Genomic DNA, 23,415 nt, shown 5'->3' on the forward strand with positions numbered 1-23,415 from the left:
GACATCATCACCGCTCCGCCGGCGGCAGAGACTGGACCCCGCCCCAACTTCTGACCCTCAGCGGGACTTTCCGCCGCACCTCCGCCCCCACTGTGACCGACTTCTGCTCCAACATCCGAAGATCGGCGCGAAGGCCGCCCCCCTCATCGCTCCCGGCGGAAATACCAGGTGAAAAAAAACGTTGGTGTGCCAGCTTTCTGGCGTGCCTGAATTTCGGCCCCAGCGACTCTGGGGCGAGCAGTGCTCTGGTTTGGCCTCATGGCATCAAAGGAGAGAATAAGGACAAGGGATAAGACACAAATTTCAGAGAAGGAACTCTGGGAAAGTAAACAGAGAAAGGCATGTGGCCAAGAAAATCAGGAGACATCTTTCGGGACGGTTCTTGATTCAGAATCGGGACAAAGAACTAGAAGCCTTATTGGATATTACGTTTTTAAGGGAACCTCGATCGATCAAAAGATCTTGTCGGTGTCCAGGGTCAGGCCCACCCCTAAAAAGAGAATAAAAGTAGGCTGATCAAGATTGACCGCACAAGTGGTGTAAGGGGAGAGTGAAACAGAAGTCGAGCTGGTCTGACACTCTTCGAGTGATCCCATGTTTTACCGAAGGAAGCTCTAGACTAATAGAAAGAGAGCTGCTCACGTGCACCAGTCGTTTGTCCGATCGGGATCGGTATCACCTACCTGTTGGGGTCATATGCTTTCGCTGTATAACTGATGTGTTATATTCCATCCTAAACTCTGATTAAACACAATATACCCACCAGATTGGCTTACAGTCGATCATGATTATTAAAGTGACCAGAGATAGCCTTAAACTTGACTATTACCAACATAGCTTCCCCTCAAATGCAGCCATGTCGTTCTCAGATACAACTTCTCAAGCTCTGTTGCTGATATAAGCGCTGACCTGGAGAGCCTGGAGTTTCTGATTTCCTAGCTCCGCTCGGTAGTTTCGGTGCATTGTCTGCAGGTCTTTCTCTGCCTCCTCCTTCTCCTTCCTCAGAGCCACCAGTTGTAGGGCCACCACCTCCCGTTCCCTCCTCAGTCTCGTGGTCTCGTCGGGTCCCACTGTGGCTTCACTCCGGCCAGCCTGCAAAAAGGTTAATTGACGTTACTCGACACGAGTCACAAGCGTCAGGTCACACCAGTGAGCCAAACTGGCTGCTCGATTATCACCAGTACCTACATAATAGCTGCATTATGTACAAGATATTTTAAGTTAAATTTGTTCAATTTGACATACACTGCATAAAAAGCAACTGGGTCTTTATTTTTAACCTTATTGAACTTGGATTTGTGGCTATGTGGGGAGGATCTGTGGGAAGGAGGGAGGGGGACAGTAGGAATATGTGTGTGTGTGTGTGTGTGTGTGTGTGTTAGGCCCATACAGCGGAACCGGGTCTCCAATCATCTCGGACCCCCTTGCCACTGGACCAAGACCTAGCTCTGTCAAGCCCGTGTGGTAGCTGGTGTGCAACACCCAGCCCACGTTAAAAACAGCCACGCACAGCCATCTTCCACCCTTTAAAATGAAGTTTGGGGTCTGGATCATCAGGATCCTCATGAACAACCCCAACAGCAACAGACCGGGACCCCGCACCACTATTGTTGTCCGGGAACTCAAGACGATTCGACACAGACATCGTCGCCCTGAGCAGGGGAAGGCCAGCTACAACCCAGGCACACCACCCACCCGTCCCTCTAACCACCGTCTGCCCCACCTGTGACAGAGACTGTAGGTCCCGCGTTGGTCTCATCACTCACCTGAGAACTCATGTTAGTGTGGATTCCGAGAGACTGCCGAAGAAGAGAAGTGTACCATAGCCTAGTGGTTATGATACTGGCCTACAACAACTGCCATTTATATTGCACCTCTAACGTAGTGAGACATTCCAAGGTGCCGAAGGGACGGGCGATGGCCTCAGCTGGTAATGGCCCTTACGGCTAAAGGGATCAAGGGATATGGAAAGAAAGAAGGAAAGGGGTACTGAGGTGAATGATCAACCATGATCTTATTGAATGGTGGTGCGGGCTCGAAGGGCCGAATGGCCTACTCCTGCACCTATTTTCTATGTTTCTATGCCTCACAGGTGCGTTATAGAATCATTGGGTCTGTGCTGACAAGATCCCCGCTGGAGTGGAACTAAACTACAGAACCAGTGGGAACCTGTTCAACCTTCGTCGTCTCCAGGCCAGGTCCAAGACCACCCCAACCTCTGTCGTCGAACGACAGTACGCGAATGACGCCTGTGTCTGCGCACATACAGAGGCTGCACTCCAGGACATAGTCGACATATTTACTGAGGCGTACGAAAGCACGGGCCTTACTCTAAACATCCGTAAGGCAAAGGTCCTCCACGAGCCTGTCCTCACCACACAGCACTGTCCCCCAGTCATCAAGATCCATGGCGCGGCCCTGGACACCGTGGACCACTTCCCAGATCTCGGGAGCCTCCTATCAACAAGAGCAGGCATCGACGATGAGATCCAACACTGCCTCCAGTGCAGCCTTTGGCTGCCTGAGGAAAAGAGTGTTTGAAGACCAGGCCCTCAAAACTGCCATAAAGCTCATGATCTACAGGGCTGTAGTAATACCTGCCCTCCTGTATGGCTCAGAGACATGGACCATGTACAGTAGACACCTCAAGTTGCTGGAGAAATATCACCAACGATGTCTCCGCAAGATCCTGGAAATCCCCTGGGAGGACAGGTGCACCAATATTAGCGTCCTCAACCAGGCCAACATCCCCAGCATTGAAGCACTGACCACATTTGATCAGCTCTGCTGGGCAGGCCACACAGTCTGCATGCCAGACACGAGACTCCCAAAGCAAGTGCTCTACTCGGAGCTCCTTCATGGCAAACGAGCCAAAGGTGGGCAGCAGAAACTCTACAAGGACACCCTCAAAGCCTCCCTGATAAAGTGCGACATCCCCACTGACACCTGGGAGTTCCTGGCCCAAGACTGCCCTAAGTGAAGGAAGTGCATCCGAGAGGGCGCTGAGCACCTTGAGTCTCATCGGTGAGAGCGTACAGAAATCAAGTGCAGACAGCGGAAAGAGCGTGCGGCAAACCAGTCCCATCCATCCTTTCCCCTAATGACTATCTGTCCCACCTGTGACAGACACTGTGGCTCTCATATTGGACTGTTCAGCCACCAAAGAACTCACTTCAGGAGTGGAAGGAAGTCTTCCTCGATTCAGAGGGACTGCCTATGATGATGATGATAGAATCATTACAGCAAAGAAGGAGGCCATTCGGCCCGTCGAGCCCGTGCTGGCTCTCTGCAAGAGCACTTCAGCCATCCCACTCCCCGCCCTTTCCCTGTAGCTCTGCAAAATTTTTTCCTTCAGATATTTATCCAACTCCCTTTTGAAAGCCACGATTGAGTCTGCCTCCACCACCCTCTCAGGTCGTGCATTCCAGATCCTAACCACTCGCTGCGTAAAAAGGTTTTTTCTCATGTTGCCTTTGGTTCTTCTGCCAATCACCTTAAATCTGTGTCCTCTGGTCCTCGACCCTTCATAAGAACATAAGAATTAGGAACAGGAGTAGGCCATCTAGCCCCTTGAGCCTGCTCCGCCATTCAATAAGATCATGGCTGATCAGGCCGTGGACTCAGCTCCACTTACCCGCCCGCTCCCCATAACCCTTAATTCCCTTATTGGTTAAAAATCTATCTATCTGTGACTTGAATACATTCAATGAGCTAGCCTCAACTGCTTCCTTGGGCAGAGAATTCCACAGATTCACAACCCTCTGGGAGAAGAAATTCCTTCTCAACTCGGTTTTAAATTGGCTCCCCCGTATTTTGAGGCTGTGCCCCCTAGTTCTAGTCTCCCCGACCAGTGGAAACAACCTCTCCGCCTCTATCTTGTCTATCCCTTTCATTATTTTAAATGTTTCTATAAGATCACCCCTCATCCTTCTGAACTCCAACGAGTAAAGACCCAGTCTACTCAATCTATCATTATAAGGTAACCCTCTCATCTCAGGAATCAGCCTAGTGAATCGTCTCTGTACCCCCTCCAAAGCCAGTATATCTTTCCTTAAGTGAGGTGACCAAAACTGCACGCAGTACTCCAGGTGCGGCCTCACCAATACCCTGCACAGTTGCAGCAGGACCTCCCTGCTTTTGTACTCCATCCCTCTCGCAATGAAGGCCAACATTCCATTCGCCTTCCTGATTACCTGCTGCACCTGCAAACTAACTTTTTGGGATTTACTGTTCCCATTGGTGGAAGTTGTCCTTGTGCATGAAACTCTTTTTTTTTTTTTTTTTTGCTCAAAAGAGTTTCATGCACAAGGACAACTTCCACCAATGGGAACAGTCTCTCTCTATCTACTCTGTCCAGACCCCTTGTGATTTTGAACACCTCGATCAAATCTCCTCTCAACCTTCTCTGCTCCAAGGAGAACAACCCCAGCTTCTCCAGTCTATCCACGTAACTGAAGTTCCTCATCCCTGGAACCATTCTCATAAATCTTTTTTGCACCCTCTCCAAGGCCTTCACATCCTTCCTAAAGTGTGGTGCCCAGAATTAGACGTAATACTCCAGTTGAGGCCGAACCAATAAAGGTTCATCATAACATGTTTTTGTACTCTGTGCCTCTATTTATGAAGCCCAGGATCCCCATAAGCCTTTTTAACCACTTTCTCAACCTGCCCTGCCACCTTCAATGATTTGTGCACATATACCCCCCAGGTCTCTCTGTTCCTGCACCATCTTTAGAATTGCTATCAGACAAAAATTGACACCAAGCCAAGGAAAGAGACATTAGGTTAGTGAACCAAATATTTTAAAGAGCATCTTAAAGGAGGAGAAAGAGGCGGAGAGGTTTAGGGAGGGAATTCCAGAGCTGAAGGCCCAAGCAGCTGAAGGCACGGCCGCCAATGGAGGGTGAAGGATGTAGGGGATGGGCAAGAGGCCAGAATTGGAGGAGCGCAGAGATCTCGGAGGGTTGTAGAGCTGGAGGAGGTTAGAGAGATAGGGAGAGGCGAGGCTATGGAGGGATTTGAACACGAGGATGAGAATTTTACAATCGAGAGTATGGGTAAAGAAGTTCCACCTGAATTCCCTATTGCATTTATCTTGTATTGATGGCTCCTGGTTCTGGTCTCCCCAATAACATAAGAACATAAGAAATAGGAGCAAGAGTAGGCCACACGGCCCCTCGAGCCTGCTCCACCATTCAATAAGATCATGGCTGATCCGATCATTGCCTCAGGTCCACTTCCCTGCCCGCTCCCCTAACTCCTTATACCCTTATCGTTTAAGAAATTGTCTATTTCTGTCTTAAATTTGTCCCGGTTTCCACAGCTCTCTAAGGCAGCGAATTCCACAGGTTCACAACCCTCTGAGAGAAGAAATTTCTCCTCATCTCAGTTTTAAATGGGCGGCCCCTTATTCTAAGACCATGCCCTCTAGTTCTAGTCTCCCCCATCAGTGGAAACATCCTCTCTGCATCCACCTTGACGAGCCCGCTCATAATCTTATATGTTTCGATAAGATCACCTCTCATTCTTCTGAATTCCAATGAGTAGAGGCCCAACCTACTCAACCTTTCCTCATAAGTCAGGCCCCTCATCCCCGGAATCAACCGAGTGAACCTTCTCTGAACTGCCTCCAAACAAGTGGAAAACATCTTCTTTACGTCGACCCTATCAAACCCTTTCATAATTCTAAAGACCCCTATCAGGTCACCCCTCGACCTTCCCTTTTCTAGAGAAAGGTGCCCCAGTCTGTTCAGTCTTTTTTTGCACGTTCTCCAGTGCTTCCAGAATGGTTCCAGGGATGAGGGACTTCAGTTATGTGGATAGACTGGAGAAGCTGGGGTTGTTCTCCTTGGAGCAGAGAAGGTTATGACGAGATTTAGTAGAGCTGTTCAAAATTACGACGGGTTTTAATAGAGTAAATAAGAACATAAGAAATAGGAGCAGGAGTAGGCCACCTGGCCCCTCGAGCCTGCTCCACCATTCAATAAGATCATGGCTGATCCGATCATGGACTCAGCTCCACTTCCCCGCCCGCTCCCCATAACCCTTTACTCCCTTATCGCTCAAAAATCTGTCTATCTCCGCCTTAAATATATTCAATGACCCAGCCCCCACAGCTCTCTGGGGCAGAGAATTCCAAAGATTCACAACCCTCTGAGAGAAGAAATTCCTCCTCATCTCCGTTTTAAATGGGTGGCCCCTTATTCTGAGACTGTGTCCCCTAAGAAGAGACTGTTTCCAGTGGCAGGAAGGTCCAAAACCAGATGGCAAAAGATTTCAGGTAATTGGCAAAAGAACCCGAGGGGGAGATGAGGAGAAATGTTTTTATGCAGCGAGTTGTTGTGATCGGGAACGCGCTGCCTGAAAAGGCAGTGGGAGCAGATTCAATATTAACTTTCAAACGGGAATTGGATATATACTTGAATAAGAAAGATCTGCGGGCTATGGGGAAACGGAGGGGGGGGGAAGAGGAGGAGGGGGGGGGAAGGGGGAGACTAATTGGATCACTCTTTCAAAGAACCGGCACAAGTATGATGGGCCGAATGGCCTCCTTCTGATCCGTTTCATTCTATGAATACATGAACCTTTAATGCTGTTGGACGATAATGCCACTAAGATTAGACGGTAAAGTACAGGAATTACGGTCAGGAAAAAGAAAATGAAAATTATTTACTGAATTCCGCGCAGGTTTTCACGAGATTCACAACTTTAAAATCGGTCCTTACCCTCTGCAGCTCCAGCTCCCGCTCCATCCTCCTCAGTTCCCGCTGTACTAACGCAGCATTATCCTCCGCCAACCTCGACCTCCTCTTCATGGCCGCCGTGTAGAGACGATCAAGATCCCAGTGCGACAGTGCCGTGGCCTGCGGTGTGTGGGGAGTGTAGGATCAACGTCAGTGCACGAGGTAAGGAAGCAGCGACTGGGGCAAGGCCATTCAGGCCCATCATGCCTGGCAACCCACTCAGTATCGGGCCCATCTTCCCAACATGGCGGCACATCCGGAAATCACCAGGGTCCTTCCTGCAGTTTTGAGGGGTCCCCGCGATTTACCGATGTTCCCGTACATACACCACTGAGTCATTGCAGCCGTTCCATCCCCCCTCACTATCCCTTCACCCTCACTATCCCTCCCCCTCACTATCCACCCCTCACTATCCACCCCTCACCATCTCCCCTCACTATCCCTCCCCCTCACTATCCCTCCCCCTCACTATCCCTTCACCCTCACTATCCACCCCTCACCATCTCCCCTCACTATCTCTCCCCCTCACTATCCCTCCCCGTCACTATCTCCCCCTCACTATCCCTCCCCCTCACTATCCCTCACCCTCACTATCCCTCACCCTCACTATCCACCCCTCACTATCCACCCCTCACCATCTCCCCTCACTATCCCTCCCCCTCACTATCCCTCCCCCTCACTATCCCTCACCCTCACTATCCACCCCTCACTATCCACCCCTCACCATCTCCCCTCACTATCCCTCACCCTCACTATCTCCCCTCACTATCCCTCCCCCTCACTATCCCTCCCCCTCACTATCCCTTCACCCTCACTATCCCTCCCCCTCACTATCCACCCCTCACTATCCACCCCTCACCATCTCCCCTCACTATCCCTCCCCCTCACTATCCCTCCCCCTCACTATCCCTTCACCCTCACTATCCACCCCTCACCATCTCCCCTCACTATCTCTCCCCCTCACTATCCCTCCCCGTCACTATCTCCCCCTCACTATCCCTCCCCCTCACTATCCCTCACCCTCACTATCCACCCCTCACTATCTGCTCCCTCACTATCCCTCACCCTCACTATCCACCCCTCACTATCCACCCCTCACCATCTCCCCTCACTATCCCTCCCCCTCACTATCCCTCCCTGTCACTATCCCTCCCCGTCACTATCTCCCCCTCACTATCCACCACTCACTATCTCCCCTCACTATCCCTCCCCCTCACTATCCCTTCCCCTCACTATCCCTCACCCTCACTATCCACCCCTCACTATCTGCTCCCTCACTATCCCTCACCCTCACTATCCACCCCTCACTATCCACCCCTCCCCATCTCCCCTCACTATCCCTCCCCCTCACTATCCCTCCCTGTCACTATCCCTCCCCGTCACTATTTCCCCCCTCACTATCCACCACTCACTATCTCCCCTCACTATCCCTCCCCCTCACTATCCCTCCCCCTCACTATCCCTCACCCTCACGATCCACCCCTCACTATCTGCCTCCTCACTATCCCTCCCCCTCACTATCCCCCCCTCATTATCTCACCCCTCACTATCTCCCCCCTCACTATCCCCCCCCCTCATTATCCCCCTCTCACTATCTCCCCCCTCACTATCCCCTCCCCCTCACAAACCCCCCCCCCCATCCCCAGGCCCTGTCCGTGTGGAGCCTAGTTGACGGGAACAGGACCGGGAAGTTGGATGAGGAGGTCTCTGTGCCTTAGAGTGTCGGCCTTAGCTCAGTGGGTAGCGTAATCACCTCTGAACCAAATGTTTGTGGGTTCAAATCCCACTCCAGAGACTGAGCACAAAAACTTAGGCTGACACTCCCAGTGCAGTACTGAGGGAGCGCTGCAACGTCGGAGGGGCAGTACTGAGGGAGCGCCGCACTGTCGGAGGGGCAGTATAGAGGGAGCGCTGCACTGTCGGAGGGGCAGTACTGAGGGAGAGCCGCAAAGTTGGAGGGGCAGTACTGAGGGAGCGCTGCACTGTCGGAGGGGCAGTACTGAGGGAGTGCTGCACTGTCGGAGGGGCAGTACTGAGGGAGCGCTGTACTGTCGGAGGGGCAGTACTGAGGGAGTGCTGCACTGTCGGAGGGGCAGTACTGAGGGAGTGCTGCACTGTCGGAGGGGCAGTACTGAGGGAGCGCTGCACTGTTGGAGGTGCTGTCTTACAGATGAGACTTAAACCGAGGCCCCGTCTGCTCTCAGGTGGACGTAAAAGATCTCATGGCACTATTTCAAAGAAGAGCAGGGAAACTGTCCCTGGTGTCCTGATTGTATTTTATAGTCTCTTGAACATGCTTACTTCAACTTAACGCAATTTATTCAATAGATCTCAATCAGCCATGTGCAGATAAAATGGTGTTCCTCATACAGCCAATTTCTCTTAATACAGATCCAGGGAGCGATACCTCCTAGCTAGAGGGTGCTTTACATTTTATTGTTACGCTGACCTACATTTATGTCACAACCAACATCACTAATATTGGTCATTATCATATCGCTGTTTGTGGGAGCTTGCTGTGTGCAGATTAGCTGCCGTGTTTCCCACATTACAACAGTGACTACACTCCAAAACGACTTAATTGGTTGTAAAGCGCTTTGGGATGTCGTGAAAGGAGCTGTATCAGGAGGCAGTTCAGAGAAGGTTCACGAGGTTGATACCTGAGATGAAGGGGCTGTATCATGAAGAAAGGTTGAGCAGGTTGGGGCGATACGCATTGGAGTTTAGAAGAATGAGTGATGCTCTTATTGAAAGGTGTAAAATTATGAGGGGGGCTGGACAGGGTAGATGCAGAGAGGATGTTTCCCCTGGTGGGGAATCTGGAACTTGGGGGCATAGTTTCAGAATAAAGGGCCGCCCATTTAAAATGGAGATGAGGAGGAATTTCTTCTCTCAGAGGGTCGTGAAATTTTGGAATTCTCTGCCCCAGAGAGCTGTGGAGGCTGGATCATTGAATATATTTAAGGCGGAGATAGACAGATTTTTGAGCGATAAGGGAGTGAAGGGTAATGGGGAGTGGGCGGGGAAGTGGAGCTGAGTCCATGATCAGATCAGCCATGATCTTATTAAATGGCGGAGCAGGCTCGAGGGGCCAGGTGGCCTACTCCTGCTCCTATTTCTTATGTTCTTATGTACTTCATTGGCTGTAAATTGTTTTGGGGTGACCTGAGGATGTGAAAGGAACGATATAACTGCAAGGATTTCTTTCTTTTATTTAAATAATCACAATTTTGAAAGAAGAAAAGACTTGCACTTATAATTGCATTTAATCGGCAGCCAATTTGCGCACAGCAAGCTCCCGCAAACAGCAATGCGATAAACACCAGCTAATCTGTTTTTTAGTGATGTTGGTTGAGGAATAAATATTGGTCCCAGGACGCCCGGGGAGAACTCCCCTGCTCTTCTTCAAAATAGTGGCCATGGGATCTTTTACGCTCACCTGATACAAAATGAAATCAGACTGAAATTGAATCAAGAAATTGTATGAATCATCAAGACGCTTGTAATGTATTTGCTTTATGGGTTATTTGCCTAAGAATTCATAGCAGCACATCGCTATTAAGAATTAATTGGTTTATTAGCAAAGGTTTAACAATCACACTACACATTACCAGTTCATCCACCAGGCTCACAACCACCTGCCTCATCGTGGATCCCCGAACCCAACTGGCTGGGGTTTTATTGAGTCTGATGAACATCACGTGACTGGCTAAGCCATTCCCAACTCAACAGCTCTACAACTATTTTGGTGCAAAACTATAAATCAAGTGCCCCCCTGCGAGAGGGACACTAGAACCGACAAATTAACAAGTTAAACTCTGGACCGTTCAACAAATCAAATTAAAAGTTGGTTGCCAGGGGTGATGATGCATTCTAGTCCCTCCGATGCCCACCTCTCACGGAAGGCCGTGAACGTACCGGTGGACACCACGTGCTCCAGCTCCAGGGACACCCTGGCTCGAGGTAGGCAGTCGGGCTGAACGACCCCCTCGACCGCCCGCTGCCTGGATCCGTTAATGGCCACCATGAATTATTTTTGGAGTGTAGCCACTTTTGTCATGTAGGAAACGCGGCAGCCAATTTGCACACAGCAAGCTCCCACACACGGCAATGTGATTATGACCAGATAATCTGTTTTAGTGACGTAGGTTGAGGGATGGTCGAGGTTGGGCCAGGACAGCGGGGATAACCCCCCTGCTCTTCTTCAAAATAGTGGCCGTGGGATCTTTTACGCCCACCTGAGAGGGCAGATGGGGCTTCGGTTTAATGTCTCATCCGAAAGATGGCATCTCTGACAGTACGGCGCTCCCTCAGCACTGCACTGGGAGTGTGAGCCTAGATTTCTATGCTCAAGTCCCCGGAGTGGGACTTGAATGAACAGTTCTACAAACCTGTGAGCATACTCGCAGGTGCATACATTGCACCACTCAACTGGCCCAAGGCAACAAAGGGTGTGTTTGTAAACTGTGCTTGGACACTCACCTCGTGCCTGAGCCCAGCCGTGCTATCCACTTGCTCCAGTTTGCGTTTGACGCGCTGTAGACATTCCTCCTCCGCCCGCAGCCTCGCTCTCAACCCCCGGATGCCGCTGAGAAGCGTCCGCAGTTCATCCGCACCTCTGCTCCCGGCTTTCCCCACACAATTAATAGAAAATTAATGTCAACAACGTGCCACGGTATTGTCGTGGCAACAGCAGAACGCCAGCGCCATGGCCAAACGTTTGTCAAGAGCTCCCGGGACGATTGAGTGGATCGAAGCGCCGGCCAGTAGAATCATAGAATCATAGAAATTTACGGCACGGAAGGAGGCCATTTCGGCCCATCGTGTCCGCACCGGCCGATAAAGAGCTACCCAGCCTAATCCCACTTTCCAGCTCTCGGTCCGTAGCCCTATAGGTTACAGCACTTCAAGTGCACATCCTAGTACTGTTTAAATGTGGTGAGGGTTTCTGCCTCTACCACCCTTTCAGGCAGCGAGTTCCAGACCCCTAACACACTCTGGTTGAAAGTATTTCCCCTCAAATCCTCTCAAAACCTCCTAACAATTACTTTAAATCTATGCACCCTGGTTATTGACCTCTCTGCTAAGGGAAATAAGTCCTTCATGTCCACGCTATCTAGTTCCCTCATAATTTTATACACCTCAATAAGGTCTCCGCTGAGCCTCCTCTGTTCCAAAGAAAACAACCCCAGCCTATCCAGTTTTTCCTCATAGCTACAATTCTGCAGTCCACGCAACATTCTTGTAAATCTCCTCTGTACCCTCTCCAATGCAATCACATATTTCCTGTAACATGGTGACCTAAACTGCACGCAGTATTCTAGCTGTGGCCGAACTACTGTTTTATACAGTTCAAGCATAACCTCTCTGCTCTTGTATTCCATGCCTCGACTAATAAAGCAAAGTATTCCCTAAGCCTTCTTAACCACTTTATCTACCTGGCCTGCTACCTTCAGGGATCTGTGGACTTGCACTCCAAGGTCCCCTTGTTCCTCTACACTTCTCAGTGTCCTACCATTTAGAAACATAGAAACATAGAAAAACAGGTGCAGGAGTAGGCCATTCGCCCTTCGAGCCTGCACCGCCATTCAATAAGATCATGGCTGATCATTCCTTCAGTACCCCTTTCCTGCTTTCTCTCCATACCCCTTGATCCCCTTAACCGTAAGATCCATATCTAACACCCTCTTGAATATATCCAGTGAACTGGCATCAACAACTCTCTGCGGCAGGGAATTCCACAGGTTAACAACTCTGAGTGAAGAAGTTTTTTCTCATCTCAGTCCTAAATGGCCTACCCCTTATCCTAAGACTATGTCCCCTGGTTCTGGACTTCCCCAACATCGGGAACATTCTTCCCGCAGCTAACCTGTTCAGTCCCGTCAGAATCTTATATGTTTCTATGAGATCCCCTCTCATCCTTCTGAACTCCACTGAATAAAGGCCCAGTTGATCCAGTCTTTCCTCATATGACAGCCCAGCCATCCCTGGAATCAGTCTGGTGAACCTTCGCTGCACTCCCTCAATAGCAAGAACGTCCTTCCTCAGACTAGGAGACCAAAACTGAACACAATATTCCAGGTGAGGTCTCACTAAGGCCCTGTACAATTGCATTAAGACCTCTCTGCTTCTATATTCAAATCCCCTAGCTATGAAGGCCAACATACCATTTGCCTTCTTTACTGCCTGCTGTACCTGCGTGCCCACTTTCAGTGACTGATGAACCATGACACCTAGGTCTCGTTGCACCTCCCCTTTTCCTAGTCTGCTGCCATTCAGATAATATTCTGCCTTTCTGTTTTTGCCCCCAAAATAGATAACCTCACATTTATCCACATTATACTGCGTCTGCCATGCATTTGCCCACTCACCTAACCTATCCAAGTCACCCTGCAGCCTCTTAGCGTCCTCCTCACAGCTCACTCCGCCCTCCGGTTTAGTGTCATCTGCAAACTTGGAGATATTACACTCTATTCCTTCATCCAAATCGTTAATGTATATTGTAAAGAGCTGGGGTCCCAAGCACTGAGCCCTGCGGCACTCCACTAGTCACTGCCTGCTATTCTGAAAAGGACCTGTTTATCCTGACTCTCTGCTTCCTGTCTGCCAACCAGTTCCCTATCCACGTCAGTACATTACTCCCAATACCATGTGCTTTGATTTTGCACAACAATCTCTTGTGTGGGACCTTGTCAAAAGCCTTTTGAAAGTCCAAATACACCACATCCACAGGTTCTCCCTTATCCACTCTGCTAGTTACATCCTCAAAAAATTCCAGAAGATTCCTTATGTTCTTATAAAATTTGCAGATGACACAAAGATTAGACACAGGTAAAAAAAAAGGGATGAGGTCCTACGAAACGAATTTAAGGAGCTAGGAGCTAAGTTAAAAAGTAGGACCTCAAAAGTAGTAATCTCGGGATTGCTACCAGTGCCACGTGCTAGTCAGAGTAGGAATCGCAGGATAGCACAGATGAATACGTGGCTTGAGCAGTGGTGCAGCAGGGAGGGATTCAAATTCCTGGGGCATTGGAACCGGTTCAGTAGGAGGTGGGACCAGTACAAACCGGACGGTCTGCACCTGGGCAGGACTGGAACCATTGTCCTAGGGGGAGTGTTTGCTAGTGCTGTTGGGGAGGAGTTAAACTAATATGGCAGGGGGATGGGAACCAATGCAAGGAGACAGAGGAAAACAAAAAGGAGACAAAAGCAAAAGACAGAAAGGAGATGAGGAAAAGTGGAGGGCAGAGAAACCCAAGGCAAAGAACAAAAAGGGCCACTGTACAGCAAAATTTTAAAAGGACAAAGGGTGTTAAAAAAACGAGCCTGAAGACTTTGTGTCTTAATGCAAGGAGTATCCGCAATAAAGTGGATGAATTAATTGTGCAAATAGATGTTAACAAATATGATGTGATTGGGATTACAGAGACATGGCTCCAGGATGATCAAGGCTGGGAACTCAACATCCAGGGGTATTCAACATTCAGGAAGGATAGAATAAAAGGAAAAGGAGGTGGGGTAGCATTGCTGGTTAAAGAGGAGATATATGCAATAGTTAAGTAAGACATTAGCTTGGATGATGTGGAATCTATATGGGTAGAGCTGCAGAACACCAAAGGGCAAAAAACGTTAATGGGAGTTGTGTACAGACCTCCAAACAGTAGTAGTGATGTTGGGGAGGGCATCAAACAGGAAATTAGGGGTGCATGCAATAAAGGTGCAGCAGTTATAATGGGTGACTTTAATATGCACATAGATTGGGCTAACCAAACTGGAAGCAATACGGTGGAGGAGGATTTCCTGGAGTGCATAAGGGATGGTTTTCTCGACCAATATGTCGAGGAACCAACTAGGGGGGAGGCCATCTTAGACTGGGTGTTGTGTAATGAGAGAGGATTAATTAGCAATCTCGTTGTGCGAGGCCCCTTGGGGAAGAGTGACCATAATATGGTGGAATTCTGCATTAGGATGGAGAATGAAACAGTTAATTCAGAGACCATGGTCCAATTTAAAGAAGGGTAACTTTGAAGGCATGAAGCGTGAATTGGCTAGGATAGATTGGTGAATGATACTTAAAGGGTTGACTGTGGATGGGCAATGGCAGACATTTAGAGACCGCATGGTTGAACTACAACAATTGTACATTCCTGTCTGGCGTAAAAATAAAAAAGGGAAGGTGGCTCAACCGTGGCTATCAAGGGAAATCAGGGATAGTATTAAAGCCAAAGAAGTGGCATACAAATTGGCCAGAAATAGCAGCGAACCCGGGGACTGGGAGAAATTTAGAACTCAGCAGAGGAGGACAAAGGGTTTGATTAGGGCAGGGAAAATGGAGTACGAGAAGAAGTTTGCAGGGAACATTAAGACGGATTGCAAAAGTTTCTACAGATATGTAAAGAGAAAAAGGTTAGTAAAGACAAACGTAGGTCCCCTGCAGTCAGAATCAGGGGAAGTCATAACAGAGAACAAAAAAATGACAGACCAATTGAACAAGTACTTTGGTTCGGTATTCACTAAGGAGGACACAAACAACCTTCCGGATATAAAAGGGGTCAGAGGGTCTAGTAAGGAGGAGGAACTGAGGGAAATCCTTATTAGTCGGGAAATTGCGTTGGGGAAATTGATGGGATTGAAGGCCGATAAATCCCCAGGGCCTGATGGACTGCATCCCAAGAGTACTTAAGGAGGTGGCCTTGGAAATAGCGGATGCATTGACAGTCATTTTCCAACATTCCATTGACTCTGGATCAGTTCCGATGGAGTGGAGGGTAGCCAATGTAACCCCACTTTTTAAAAAAGGATGGAGAGAGAAACAGGGAATTATAGACCGGTCAGCCTGACCTCAGTAGTGGGTAAAATGATGTGAATCAATTATTAAGGATGTCATAGCAGTGCATTTAGAAAGAGGTGACATGATAGGTCCAAGTCAGCATGGATTTGTGAAAGGGAAATCATGCTTGACAAATCTTCTGGAATTTTTTGAGGATGTTTCCAGTAGAGTGGACAAGAGAGAACCAGTTGATGTGGTATATTTGGATTTTCAGAAGGCTTTCGACAAGGTCCCACACAAGAGATTAATGTGCAAAGTTAAAGCACATGGGATTGGGGGTAGTGTGCTGACATGGATTGAGAACTGGTTGTCAGACAGGAAGCAAAGAGTAGGAGTAAATGGGTACTTTTCAGAATGGCAGGCAGTGACTAGTGGGGTACCGCAAGGTTCTGTGCTGGGGCCCCAGCTGTTTACACTGTACATTAATGATTTAGATGAGGGGATTAAATGTAGTATCTCCAAATTTGCGGATGACACTAAGTTGGGTGGCAGTGTGAGCTGCGAGGAGGATGCTATGAGGCTGCAGTGACTTGGATAGGTTAGGTGAGTGGGCAAATGTATGGCAGATGAAGTATAATGTGGATAAATGTGAGGTTATCCACTTTGGTGGTGAAAACAGAGAGACAGACTATTATCTGAATGGTGACAGATTAGGAAAAGGGGAGGTGCAACGAGACCTGGGTGTCATGGTACATCAGTCATTGAAAGTTGGCATGCAGGTACAGCAGGCGGTTAAGAAAGCAAATGACATGTTGGCCTTCATAGCGAGGGGATTTGAGTACAGGGGCAGAGAGGTGTTGCTACAGTTGTACAGGGCCTTGGTGAGGCTACACCTGGAGTACTGTGTACAGTTTTGGTTTCCTAACTTGAGGAAGGACATTCTTGCTATTGAGGGAGTGCAGCGAAGGTTCACCAGACTGATTCCCGGGATGGTGGGACTGACCTATCAAGAAAGACTAGATCAACTGGGCTTGTATTCACTGGAGTTCAGAAGAATGAGAGGGACCTCATAGAAACGTTTAAAATTCTGATGGGTTCAGACAGGTTAGATGCAGGAAGAATGTTCCCAATGTTGGGGAAGTCCAGAACCAGAGGTCACAGTCTAATGATAAGGGGTAAGCCATTTAGGACCGAGATGAGGAGAAACTTCTTCACCCAGAGAGTGATGAACCTATGGAATTCTCTACCACAGAAAGTTGTTGAGGCCAATTCACTAAATATATTTAAAAAGGAGTTAGATGAAGTCCTTACTACTAGGGGGATCAAGGGGTATGGCGAGAAAGCAGGAATGGGGTACTGAAGTTGCATGTTCAGCCATGAACTCATTGAATGGCGGTGCAGGCTCGAAGGGCTGAATGGTCTACTCCTGCACCTATTTTCTATGTTTCTATGTTTCTCGTGGGAAAGCGGGTTGTGTAGAGGACACAGAGAGGCTGCAAAGAGATTTGGATAGGTTAAGCGAATGAGCTAAGGTTTGGCAGATGGAATACAATGTCGGAAAGTGTGAGGTCATCCACCTTGGGAAAAAAAACAGTAAAAGGGAATAATATTTGAATGGGGAGAAATTACAACATGCTGTGGTGCAGAGGGACCTGAGGGTCCTTGTGCATGAAACTCTTTTAGAGTCTACCTGCAAAACATAAAACATTAAACCGTGCCACCCGACCTGGGTGACACACCAGACATTTACAAGGCCCTTTTTTTCCTTTCTTTGTTTTTTTTTTGTGTTTTTCTTTTTTTTTGTTTTTTTTTTTTGGGCACTAAAATCACAATTTTTCCCCAGTGCCCCCTATAAAAGGGAAGGGGACACTAAAAGCACCAGCAATTAAAACAAATTAAACTTTAAAACATAAAATCAAATTAAAATTTGGTTGCCGGGCGTGATGATGCACTCCAGTCCCTCCGGTGCCCACCTCTCGCGGAAGGCCGCGAGCGTACCGGTGGACACCGCGTTCTCCATCTCCAAGGACACCCTGGACCGGATGTAAGAGCGGAAGAGAGGCAGGCAGTCAGGTTGAACGACCCCCTCGACCGCCCGCTGCCTGGACCGGCTGATGGCACCCTTGGCCGTGCCCAGGAGCAGTCCTACGAGGAGGCCTTCGGACCTACCCGCTCCCCTCCGCACAGGGTGCCCAAAGATCAGGAGAGTGGGATCCCAAAAAGTTAGTTTGCAGGTGCAGCAGGTAATCAGGAAGGCGAATGGTATGTTGGCCTTCATTGCGAGAGGGATGGAGTACAAAAGCAGGGAGGCCCTGCTGCAACTGTACAGGGTATTGGTGAGGCCGCACCTGGAGTACTGCGTGCAGATTTGGTCACCTTACTTAAGGAAGGATATACTGGCTTTGGAGGGAGTACAGAGACGATTCACTCGGCTGATTCCAGAGACGAGGGGGTTACCTTATGATGATAGATTGAGTAGACTGGGTCTTTACTCGTTGGAGTTCAGAAGGATGAGGGGTGATCTTATAGAAACATTTAAAATAATGAAAGGGATAGACAAGATAGAGGTGGAGAGGTTGTTTCCACTGGCCGGGGAGACTAGAACTAGGGGGTACAGCCTCAAAATACGGGGGAGCCAATTTAAAACTGAGTTGAGAAGGAATTTCTTCTCCCAGAGGGTTGTGAATCTGTGGAATTCTCTGCCCAAGGAAGCAGTTGAGGCTAGCTCATTGAATGTATTCAAGTCACAGATAGATAGATTTCTAACCAATAAGGGAATTAAGGGTTACGGGGAGCGGGCGGGTAAGTGGAGCTGAGTCCACGGCCAGATCAGCCATGATCTTTTTGAATGGCAGAGCAGGCTCGAGGGGCTAGATGGCCTTCTCCTGTTCCTAATTCTTATGTTCTTATGTTCTTATTATGTAAAGCATGATTTCCCTTTCATAACTCCATGCTGACTTGGACTGATCCTGTCACTGCTTTCCAAATGTGTTGCTATTCCGTCCTTCGTGATTGATTCCAACATTTTCCCCACTGCTGATGTCAAGCGAACCGGTCTATAATTCCCTGTTTTCTCTCTCCCTCCTTTTTTAAAATGTGTATTGCCTTGCCTTGTTAGACCTCCCCAAATGCATTACCTCACACTTCTCTGGGTTAAATGGTTGCCACTGCTCTGCCCACCTGACCAGTTGATTGACGTCTTCCTGCAGTCTGCAGCTTTCTTCTTCATTATCAATCACACAGCCAATTTTAATATCATCTGCAAACTTCTTAATCATACCCCCTACATTCAAGTCTCGATCATTGATGTATATCACAAAAAGAAAGGGACCGAGTACTGAGCCCTGCGAAACCTCACTGGAAACAGCCTTTCAGTCACAAAAACACCCATCAACCATTACCCTTTGCTTCCTGTCTCTGAGCCAATATATCAACACCATGGGTATGGTACAGTAGCATAGTGGTTATGTTACTGAACCAGTAATCCAGAGGCCTGGACTAATAATTCAGGGACATGAGTTCCAATCCCACCATGGCAGCTGGGAAATTTAAATTCAGTTAATTAAATAAATCTGGAATATAAAGCTCGTGTCAGTAATGGTGATACAGAAACTACCAGATTGTCGTAAAAGCCCAACAGGTTCACTAATGTCCTTCAGGGAAGGAAATCTGCCATCCTTACCCAGTCTGGGCCTATATGTGACTCCAGACCCACAGCAATGTGGTTGAGTCTGAAATGGCCCAGCAAGTCACTCAGTTGTACCAGACTGCTACGACAAAGTCAGCACTGTGGGAACACCCTCACCACATGGACTGCAGCGGTTCAAGAAGGCAGCTCACCATCACCACCACCTCGAGGGCAAACCCCTCGACCACCCAGAAGGACAAGGGCAGCAGTTCATGGCAACACCATCGCCTGCAAGTTCCCCTCCAAGTCACACACCATCCTGACTTGGAAATATATCGCCGTTCCTTTCTCATCGCTGGGTCAAAATCTTGGCACGCACCCCCTCCCTAACAGTACTGTGGGAGCACCTTCACCACACGGACTGCAGGAGTTTACCACCTTCTCAAGGGGCAATTAGGGATGGGCAATAAATGCCAGCCTTGCCAACGACGTCCACATCCCGTGAACTAATGAATTAAAAAAAACAACTTTACATTTGTCTAGTACCTTTAACATGGAGGAACACCCCAAATCGCTTCACAGGAGCAATTATCAAACAAAGTTTGACACTGTGCCACCTAGGTGATATTAGGGCAGATGACCAAAAGCTTGGTCAAAGAGGTAGGTTTTAAGCAGGGTCTAGAGGGAAATAGAGAGGCGGAGAGGTTTAGGGAGGGAGTTCCAGAGCTTGGGGCCCAGGCAGCTGAAGGCACGGCCACCGATGGTTGAGCGATTATAATCAGGGATGCTCAGAAGGGCAGAATTAGAGGAGGGCAGAGATCTTGGGAGGTTGTGGGGCTGGAGGATACAGAGATAGGGAGGGGTGAGGCCACGGCGGGATTTGAAAAACAAGGATGAGAATTTTAAAAATTGAGGCGTTGCCGGATCGCGAGCAAATGTAGGTCAGCGAGCACAGGGGGTGATGGGTGAGCGGGACACGGTGCGAGTTAGGACACGGGGCAGCGAGCACAGGGGGTAATGGGTGAGCGGGACGCAGTGCGAGTTAGGACATGGGGCAGCGAGCACAGGGGGTGATGGGTGAGCGGGACTCAGTGCGAGTTAGGACACGGGGCAGCGAGCACAGGGGGTGATGGGTGAGCGGGACTTGGTGCGAGTTAGGACACGGGGCAGGGAGCACAGTGGGTGGTGGGTGAGCGGGACTGGGTGTGAGTTGGAACACGGGGCAGCGAGCACAGGGGGTGATGGGTGAGCGGGACTTGGTACGAGTTAGGACTCGGGGCAGCGAGCACAGGGGGTGATGGGTGAATGGGACTTGATGTGAGTTAGAACATGGGGCAGCAGAGTTTTGGATGAGCTAAGTTTTATGGATGGTGTAGTCTATAACCGTGATAGACTAGTAGGGTCCCGGGTCTGAGCTTGAGTTTGTGCCAAATTAGCTGCTCAGCTAGCCCATCATTGGTGACATCGATACTGGGCTCATCGTACAGGGACGTTAGTACTTAGGCATTAGTATTGTGATATTAGCCTTTGAATACTTGACCCTTTGTTGCAATATTCCCTGTGTTCACTATTATAATGAGGCAAGCGTTTAATCTACTTGCTTTACCTTGATTAACGCTTCCCAAACCCACGACCTCTACCACCTAGAAGGACAAGGGCAGCAGGCGCATGGGAACACCACCACCTCCAAGTTCCCCTCCAAGTCACACACCATCCCGACTTGGAAATATATCGGCCGTTCCTTCATCGTCGCTGGGTCACAATCCTGGAACTCCCTCCCTAACAGCACTGTGGGAGCACCTTCACCACACGGACTGCAGCGGTTCAAGAAGGCGGCTCACCACCACCTTCTCAAGGGGCAATTAGGGATGGGTAATAAATGCCGGCCTTATCAGCGATGCCCACCGCCCGAGAAGGAAGTAAGAAATAAAATGATGAAAGTAGTGGAGAAAAGGAATGTCGTTATGCATTCTGATGATAATATCGCAAACAGGAGTTTGCGAGATCAAAATAAGATGGAACCTACAGAGGACTAGGGAGCTTAGTGGGTTAAACACTTGTCAAAACTAGGGGCCGTCAATATAAGATCGTCACCAATAAACTCCAATAAGGCAGTCAGGCGAAACTCCTTTACTCAGAGCGTGCTGCGAATGTGGAACTTGCTAGCACATAGAGTGATTCAGGAGAGGGCCTGAGAAACATAGAAAATAAGAGCAGGACTAGGCCATTCGGCCCTTCGAGTCTGCACCGCCATCCAATACGATCATGGCTGATCCGCTATCTCAACACCATATTCCTGCTTTCTCCCCATACCCCTTGATGCCCTTTGTGACTAGATTCAACCCATTGTGCCTGTGGTGGCTCTTTGAAACAGCTATCCAATTAATCCCACTCCCCTGCCCTTTCCCCATAGCCTTGCAACTGTTTCCTGTTTCCCCTTCAAGTATGTGTGCTTGAGGTGAATGGCGTATAAGCATTTAAGGGGCAGCTGGATAAACACACGAGGGAGAAAGGAAGAGAAGGGTATGCTGACGGGGTGAGATGAAGTGGGGGGGGGAGGGGCTGGGGTGGAATATTAACACCGGCACAGACCCGTTGGGCCGAATGGCCTGTTTCTGTGCCGTACATTCGATGTGATTCTGTATAATTAAACTCCCTGAGGGCTGCCGAGTGTTTTCCCCTCACCTTTGAGGTATTCCGCCACCTGCTCCTTCAGCTCCTCCTTAATCCGCCCGACCTCTTGCTTTTTGCGGCTGTATTCCTGAGCCAGACCGCGCTGAGTCTGCGAAGGGGTTTCCTCACTCCGTGACGAGACAGCCTCTGGGACCGACTCCAGTAAACCCTGTGAGGCAAAGATACAAGAACATAAGAAATAGGAGCAGGAGTTGGCCATTTGGCCCCTCGAGCCTCCGTTCAATAAGATCATGGCTGATCTGATCCTGGCCTCAACTCCACTTCCCTGCCCGCTCCCCATAACCCTTGATTCCCTGATCATATGTGGGGTAGAGTTTCCGCAATCTGGGCGCAAGTTAGAACATAAGAAATAGGAGCAGGAGTCAACCATTCGGCCCCTCGAGCCTGCTCCGCCATTTAATACGATCATGGCTGATCTGATCATGGACTCAGGTCCACTTCCCTGCCCGCTCCCCATAACCCCTTATCCCCTTATCGTTTAAGAAACTGTCTATCTCTGTCTTAAATTTAGTCAATGTCCCAGCTTCTCTGAGGCAGCGAATTCCACAGATTTACAACCCTCTGAAAGAAGAAATTTCTCCTCATCTCAGTTTTAAACGGGCGGTTCCTTATTCTAAGACCATGCCCCCTAGTTCTAGTCTCCCCCATCAGTGGAAACATCCTCTCTGCATCCACCTTGTCAAGCCCCCTCATAATCTTATACGTTTCGATAAGATCACCTCTCATTCTTCTGAATTCCAATGAGTAGAGGCCCAACCTACTCAACCTTTCCTCATAAGTCAACCCCCTCATCTCTGGAATTAACCGAGTGAACCTTCTCTGAGCTGCCTCCGAAGCAAGTATATCCTTTCGTAAATATGGAAACCAAAACTGTACGCTCGAAATTGCGCTATTTCTCCGAGAGAAGTTTATCGTGGCAGGTTTCCGCCCACACTCATTTGCATAATCACAAAGGTAAAATCTTCCATGTGATTGGAGAGCGTAATGGAACAAGATTGGTTATTTGTTCCCCTTGCAGTAAAAAAAATCCCTGGATATATGTAAGCATGTTAACCAATACTCCCCATACTTTCTCTTTCAGCTGTGCGGGCCATTCATGAACCCGCACATGCGCGTGTTTTTTTTCCAAGTTGAAAGCCGGCTCACGGGCTGCACGCGACCCCCGGAGCACTGCGTCGCCGCGTGGCTGCCAGCGTTCCCTGTAAGCCGCGCGGCCGTCCAGCTCTCACGGGACCGGCTTGTTCAATGTTAGGTTTCGCACCATGAAGGGGCCGCACACACAGTGGAACACTCGGGCGAGCATTAGCGGCCGCGCAGCTCGCAGGGAATATCGGAGCTAACCTGCTGCGGTTTTTATTAACACAGCTGAAAATGGGTTTATCACAAGAAAAACAAGCCTTTTCAATAAATGCGTTAATCCATCACCTGTGAGTGTTCAACCTGTTCAACCTTCGCCGTCTCCAGGCCAGGTCCAAGACCACCCCAACTTCTGTCGTCGAGCTACAGTACACGGACGACGCCTGCATCTGTGCACACACAGAGCCTGAACTCCAGGATATAGTCGACGTACTTACTGAGGG

At 49.0% G+C, this 23,415-nt stretch overlaps 1 protein-coding gene across 1 annotated transcript in view; it reads right to left on the reverse strand.

The window, feature by feature from the left end:
• Window positions 1-23,415, reverse strand: part of golga6l9 (golgin A6 family like 9) — a 116,332-nt gene that overhangs the window by 28,838 nt on the left and 64,079 nt on the right. The window contains exons 7-11 of the mRNA XM_070877114.1: window positions 21,827-21,983; window positions 11,226-11,371; window positions 10,183-10,203; window positions 6,726-6,863; window positions 910-1,092 (exon numbers count right to left, since the gene is read on the reverse strand). Of these exons, the coding sequence (XP_070733215.1) occupies window positions 910-1,092; window positions 6,726-6,863; window positions 10,183-10,203; window positions 11,226-11,371; window positions 21,827-21,983 (645 nt within the window). The remainder of the gene's footprint in view (window positions 1-909; window positions 1,093-6,725; window positions 6,864-10,182; window positions 10,204-11,225; window positions 11,372-21,826; window positions 21,984-23,415) is intronic.

The sequence above is a fragment of the Pristiophorus japonicus genome, chromosome 4 (assembly GCF_044704955.1).
Source record: "Pristiophorus japonicus isolate sPriJap1 chromosome 4, sPriJap1.hap1, whole genome shotgun sequence".
Classification (NCBI taxonomy): domain Eukaryota; kingdom Metazoa; phylum Chordata; class Chondrichthyes; family Pristiophoridae; genus Pristiophorus; species Pristiophorus japonicus.